Source organism: Penaeus chinensis, chromosome 43 (assembly GCF_019202785.1).
Source record: "Penaeus chinensis breed Huanghai No. 1 chromosome 43, ASM1920278v2, whole genome shotgun sequence".
In the NCBI taxonomy this organism is placed as follows: Eukaryota; Metazoa; Arthropoda; class Malacostraca; order Decapoda; family Penaeidae; genus Penaeus; species Penaeus chinensis.
The window spans coordinates 7,995,512-8,003,011 of record NC_061861.1 but is presented as its reverse complement, the minus strand read 5'-3'; the positions used below and the strand labels follow the sequence as shown (position 1 = coordinate 8,003,011).

The 7,500-nt window shown below is 31.9% G+C and overlaps 1 protein-coding gene across 1 annotated transcript in view; it reads right to left on the bottom strand.

Moving 5' to 3' along the window:
* Nucleotides 1-5,936, bottom strand: part of LOC125048260 (GDP-fucose protein O-fucosyltransferase 1-like) — a 7,042-nt gene extending 1,106 nt beyond the window's left edge. Inside the window, exons 1-6 of the mRNA XM_047646873.1 lie at nucleotides 5,780-5,936; nucleotides 4,014-4,129; nucleotides 3,723-3,846; nucleotides 1,786-1,977; nucleotides 798-967; nucleotides 1-116 (exon numbers count right to left, since the gene is read on the bottom strand). The exon at nucleotides 1-116 is cut by the window's left edge and continues 118 nt beyond it. Coding sequence (XP_047502829.1) covers nucleotides 1-116; nucleotides 798-967; nucleotides 1,786-1,977; nucleotides 3,723-3,846; nucleotides 4,014-4,129; nucleotides 5,780-5,936 — 875 coding nt within the window. The remainder of the gene's footprint in view (nucleotides 117-797; nucleotides 968-1,785; nucleotides 1,978-3,722; nucleotides 3,847-4,013; nucleotides 4,130-5,779) is intronic.
* Nucleotides 5,937-7,500: the final 1,564 nt, after the last annotated feature.

Below are 7,500 nucleotides of genomic sequence, written 5' to 3'. Positions count from 1 at the left end.
TTTTCCGAGGGCAAACAGAGCTCAAGTGTAGCCACACCATGCTCATTACGGTAGCCCAAACATTGAGGGGCAGCAAAGAGGTTAGGGCTGTGCTCTACATGCTCACAAGCACGTTCCTGCAATACGATAAAAAATTCTTATTCTTATTCTTTTTCCTATGAATAACATTATTCTAATGATAATTATTATCATCATTATTATCATTATAATGTTATTAATAACAAAGCTTTAAAGAAAGGAGTAACCAGGTCAGTTCAGTAACTGACTCCTCAGCAACAAAGTGCTTCTGGGGCCATATAAGTGAATAAGTGTGTGAGAGAGAGAGAAAATACACACACATACACACACAAGTATGCATGCATGCACACACAGAGAGCAGACAGTTTATGTATGCATGCATCCCCAGTGTCCATGGTTTACAATATACTTAGAACAGTAATAAAAGTAAGGTAATAAGCAGACTAAAGATGAGTGTGATGGTGATAAACACTGTCACTTGAAAAATAACAATAATAAAAATGATAACAGTAATATTAATAATAAAAACAACTATACAAAAGATTATAAAAAAAATAACAGTAAAATATTTACACCAAAAATAGATAAGCAAAACTATCAAAACTCAAAAAGGTTGAGGAGGAGGAGCAGAAAGATGAAAAGAAATAACGGAAAGAGAGAAAAGGAAAGAACAAATCAAAAGGGAAAAATCAACAAACACATTTTGAAAAACAAAATAAAACCAAATAACACAAATCAAAATAAATGAATAAATCACCCAAATAACACCTAAAACTCACCCAATCTATGCCATTCCTCAAGTGGATACCCACGAACGGACCTCGAGGCAGAGAAGAAATGAAATCCTGGGTTTTTTTGGCAATGTTTTCGCTCCAAACAAGGTACTTGTGCAGGCCACGGTTATCCATCTGGACCGGGAAACTGGCTGGTGCTCCGGTGAAGGCTAGCACTGGAAGATAAATGCTTAGGTAATTTAGACTCTTAAATTTTGTTTAAAAATGGGCTCTTGTCAGACTGTACATCTCATTATCAATATATAATGTTTCCACTATACACACTAATATATAAAAAAAAATACAAGCTACACTCCATATACAATAATGCTTCCAAATCTTACATTGAATAGGCTTTTTCAGATCTTTAACATTTCAGTTTATATATATAACAATATATAAAAACAAAAAATAACTAGCTGCTGCATGAACTGCATTTCATCCTTCAGAACAAATCTAGAATGAATTTTGAAAACTAACAAAAAGCTGATTCTCAAATAAATTTGAAGTGCATCAAATTCAAAGAGAGAAAAACAACATTTATATTTCATTTCCAGCAGACATGCAAGAAAAAAAAAAATGATAATAATAAAAAAATAAAATAAAATAACTAATAATTTCTGTATATTTCCCAGTTTTCATTGTTATAATTTCAATGTTTTCCATATTGTTTAATTCAGCTTTATTCCATGCACTGACTGACAAACTCATTCCCTTTCAAAAACATTTTTAGTAAAGATTAAGTAAAATATAATAAAGTAAAATAATACAAACATACCTATATTATTATATTTGTATTCATTTCAGTTACTGAAAGACTCTTCAAGAATACATTATACTGTCTTCACAGAATGGTGTGTATTTCATATATTTGAACATATCTTGCAACTTTGCATTTAATTAAGGACATCCTAACAGGGAATGCAAATTGAATCAATGAATAATACCAAAATTAAACTAGCAAAACTACTAAAAGTTTCAGTCACTCTGATACCTGGCCATTCCTCAGGAGGGTATTTCTCATTCCACTGTTCATCCATATTTTGATAGTGGACGTCATAGCTAAGCGGGCGGTAGAATTCTGAGCCGACAAAATCAACGCCAAAAGTGTCCCAAAATGGTCCAAAGGGATTGCCTTCCTTGGCATTGCATCCTTCCGAGTTATAGCGCGGAACGTAGCAGAAAGCTAAAATTTAAGACACAAGGTGTGAAGTAGAAGAGAAGAAAAAAGAGGAAAAAACATGCATGCCTGAACTTGCAATTTATCTGTTTTATTCAATGTTTTATACTGTGTAATTATGAGCTCTGATAATCATTATAATTTTAATTCATTTAATTAATTTCTACAAATAACATAAATGTACCTGTTCTACGGTTGACAACATGCATAAAATACAGTACAGTATGTTTAAGTGTTTCTATATGAGAAAAAATAAATTAACGCAAAAGTGAGTGGTGTCATAAGGAACATTTCTGTGCGGCAAAGTGACTACAAAAAGAACAGTGAATGATGTTGAACTGAAAGAAAAACAAGGTTATGAAAAATCTGACATAGAAACTCCTGAAAAGTACATATACTTCCTTGTAAAGGTGCTCAACTATGCTTGTGTATAACATATGTAAGCAAATGTGCTTACAAGTGTATATAGAATTTATATGTAAATATAGGGTGTCCTCATCATTCATCATTTATGTGGACCACAAAAATTTGGCAAAATACAAAATAGCAAATAATGATGCATGTTTACTACATAATAAAACTTTAGTTTATGAAAGGTATTAATTGGGACTTTAGCATCGTTGACAAATGGTATGTGTCCTGTGAGACTGCATACTTTTGACAAAATTACATGAAAACAACAGGATCTGTAATACTATTTGAGACATGATGTGAAATAAAAGTAAACTCCAGGAAAATTTATACAATCATGAACTTATTCAATAATGATGGCAATGCATTATTGAATTTCATTATGGAAATTACAACAGGAAAAATAATCTTAATTCATTCTTTAAAAGTCATGTAAAAAATTAAGTGAATGATTCTCTCCAACCTACCTCCAGCACTCTTAACCCATTTGTGACGGGCATGTCACATGTCTGTGCCATGCCCATTGTGAGTTTACTTGTTTAATTGTTTTACCACATAGATAGCTACACTTGTACTAAATTACCAATGAGCCAATTACGAGTACTGCCTGTCTCGCCCATTTACCCTTTTCTTTAATTTATGAAAATATTTTATGTTATCTTATTTTGCTATTACTAATGTTTATAACATTATAGTAATTATAATGTTTATAATAAAAATAACACCATCGATATTCATAGCACTAGTAAAAAATACATTTACCCGCCAATTCAAGGAAAGGTGAAATCAGGTAAGGTAGAGCCATCTCTATGTAGAGACATTTCACAAAAAAATATAAAAAAAAATCAGCACAGCATTTTCCCAATTTTTTTATTCATTTTCCCCGGCAGCAAAGGGGAAAATGAATACAGAATGTAATGTAATCACCCATAAGAATGGGTGATTACATATATGATCATATCTCCTTTCCTGGAGTTTCATCTTCTTTTTAATTATAAGCCTCAAATAGTATTACAGATTCTACAATGTACCAAACCACCATGTGGGAATGGTCCAGCAATGATTTGTTGACAGCAAATGAATGAAATGACGATTAATGAGACGACGAATTACAGGGATCCCCTGTATTAAAACAGCATGCCCATTTACTTGTATATGGTTCTGCATAGTCATGTCTATACAGTGGCATAGCTAGTATACATATATTCAGTTACCTAACAATGAATATATGCATGTGTATGTGCATCTACGTAAGCACAAATGTCTACATGTAGATGTGCTTTGAGGGTATGCACATTCCTCCATCTATCTAATTATTTGTAAACTCATCAAATACAAACCAATTCTCTTCTCTGGGGGCCAGATGGCTGGGGCCAATTTGTCCATGAACTCATGCATAGTTAACACACGATGAAATTTTGCAAGAGGCTCGACTTTGAAGTATGTATCAAACGGAACCTGAATCTGTAAAAACAAATATTATGAATAAATTAAAAATGTGGAGAAAAGGGAAATAAACATTGCACAAATAACTGTCTTGTTTGTTGCCAGTTATTAAATGACTCTATACTATCTAAGAGTTTATGTTTGCAATACTTTCAAATGCCCTAAAACAGTGTTACTTCACTTACAGATCTAGTAAGTCCTGGCTTGTATTCAACCCATGGTGGTAAAACCAATGTTCTATTAAGGCCTTTAGCAAAGCCCAAGGCACCTAGGAAGTGATCAGCCTGGTTGCCAAATCTCCCTGAAAATGACAAATTAAATGTTAGCAACTTATTAAAAACGATGATGATGATAATAATAATAATAATAATAATAATAATAATAATAATAATAATAATAATAATAATAATAAAATTGATAATAATAACAATAACGATATAACTATTATTGTTAAAAACTATTATTATAATATTGATAGTAATGAGAATGATAGACATAGTAATAATAATAATAACAATGATGATAATAATAATAATAATAATAATAATAATACTGATAGTAATAATAACGATGAAAATTATGATAATGATAAAAATAATATTATAAAAATGTTGATAATAATTGTCGTAATAATGGTATTGATAATAAGAATAGATACATCAATACAAACAGATCAAAAGCATGAGAACAATATTGTATTGCTATAATTGCAAAAGAGCTTCAACTACTAATAATAAGTTTTATGAATCACCTATTGTAATCTAAGTAATTGTATTTAGGCTTTCTAGTAATAAAATGAAATGCAAATATCAGATTGGATTTAAAATACAGATAGACTTTATAATAATTCTCATGTAACTATTTTAGTTGATCTCACTTACTTAAGCAAGCTATTTGCTGATCTAAATAACTTACATGAAACAGTAATGAGTTTTCTAATGAATATATATAAAAAGAAAGTTTGAAGTCTAGAAATCTCTCTACATGGCTACAATAAGCCTTTTTTCGATTTTCATCTAATTCCACTAACTTGCATACCAAGCTTTTAAAATCTTCCTATAAGTGTAATTTGTCATAAATAATAAGTAAAGCAGCTTTATGAAATTTGTGGTGAGTCATGCTCAAACAAGGAACTATTAAATAGACTCATGACAGCCAAGAGCATAGTGAACAAGGTAAATGTGTTTCCCACACTTTCAAACTTTATGTTAAGCAGCTGACTGTGTGGCCCAGTGTGGCACGAGTTAATGTCAATTAAGAAAACAGTACTTGATCAACTGTATCTTTGTATCTTCGCCAAAGTGGTAAAGGTGTATAGTCCTTTGGGGGCAAGCGCACTATGATGTTCTCAGACCAAGTGTCAAAATATGTGTTAATCAAATATTTTGCCGATTTAAATTTTCATTTATAACATTAATATATACTTATGTACTGCAATCAAGAGATTGCAATAACATGAACATATTGATGCTCATGTTATGGATGAAAACTTAAATCCACATAATGTTTAATAAATGCATTTTTGGCCAAAATGGTCCGAAACTCTTTGTCTGTTTATACCATCATAAGGCCATCTCTATCTTTGGGCTTAATCAATTCATAGTACTTTTTTATTTACAGTTTATGAAACATACATCAAAATGAACAGAAATGATAGGAAACCCTTACATACTCAAATTCTCAATGCACATTTTACCCTATACTGATTATGTCCAAAATATAAATTCTACTTATGAGTGGTTGAAAACTAATAAGCGTTGAAAAGAAATGAGAAGCTTGGTAATAATAAAACGATGATATATAAGTACTACACCAACGGACATTGTTTCCACGAATTTGCTCAAAATACCAGAGCCCCGAATGGGTAATTTATAGTTCCCGGAATCGCCAAGGGATGCCAAATAACGTTGATATTACGTACTAAACGCAAAGGCATTTCTCTCATACGTACCCATACACGGACAGTATAGAATATAACCACTCGGATCCGCCTCTGAATCCGTAGTACTGACACATACTCTCAGAGAAAGAGTCAGAAGAATGAAAATTAGGATGCTCTTCGCGAAGTCTTTCATCCCCGCCATTGTTTTGAAGGCCGGTGCTGCCATCTGGTGGGCGGCCGCGCCACTACGAGTTGCCTAGTGTCGTGGGTTGGAATTTTGGGAATTATGGAGGGACACTTTTAGGACTTTTTGGGATGGGCGGGAGGGCGGAGGAGATGAAGTTTATACAATATTAGCACCTGTTTCTCTCTCTCTCTCTCTCTCTCTCTCTCTCTCTCTCTCTCTCTCTCTCTCTCTCTCTCTCTCTCTCTCTCTCTCTCTCTCTCTCTCTCTCTCTCTCTCTCTCTCTCTCTCTCTCTCTCTCTCTCTCTCTCTCTCTCTCTCTCTCTCTCCCTCTCTCTCTCTCCCTCTCCTGTGTGTGCGTGTGTGTGTGTGTAAGAACATGCTTTTGATCTGTTTGTATTGATGTATCTATTCTTATTACCATGACCATTATTACGGCAATTATTATCAACATTTTTATAATATTATTTTTATCATTATCATAATTTTCATCGTTATTATTACTATCAGCATTATTATTATTATTATTATTATTATCATTATTATTATTATTATTATTATTATTATTATTATGTCTATTATTCTCATTACTATCAATTTTATAGTAATAGTTTTTAACAATAATATTTACATCGTTATTGTTATTATTATCCATATTATTATTATCATCATCATCATCATCATCATCATCATTATCATTGTTATTATTATTGTTATTAGTATTATTATTTTTACCATTATTAGTATCATTTTTAATATCATTATCATTAGAATCATGATGATTATTTTTATATATAATTGTTAGTATTACTGTCATTATCATTACTAGCATTTTATTAACATTATTATTAATTATCATTATCATTATTGTTTTTATTGTTGTCATTATTATTATTATCGTTACTATTATTATTATCATTACTATTATTATTATCATTACTATTATTATTATCATTACTATTATTATTATCATTACTATTATTATTATCATTATTATCATTGGCTTCATCAATCGCATTATCATCATCATAATCAGCATTATTATTTTTATTATTATTATTATCATGATCATTATCATTATAAGTATTTTGCCTAGTAAAAGTTGCAGTTCCTCTTCCTTAAACACAGCACAATAAGGCCTACCAGAAGATCGCCAGTATGTATTCAAGGCGTAAATCATTTACAGTGGTTGACTGGCGAGTTTACAAGTAACTGCAACTTCATATCTTTAAGTTACGATATAGTGATGCTGGTGGATATCAAGTATCTGAAGTTATTTGAGAACCCACCCTCTAAACTCCAGGTTCATGAAATACAGTCTGCATCCAGATGAGCTGCGTCTGTTAACGAGCTTGAGGCGGAAGAGACTTTGCTTGGAAGATCACCTTGTAAATTTATCCCGGAGCAGAAAAAGGTGGTGGATATCTTCACGGCATACTAGATAAATCTGGACCGGTTTCGACTAAATCTTCATCAGAAATACATTCATTTCTGGCGAAGATTTAGTCGGAACCGGTCAAATACATCTCTTGTGTTGCGTAGCTATTCAGACTTAAGAAATCTTCGAGGTTCGCGAAACTCTCAGAGAACAAAACGTTGACCCAAA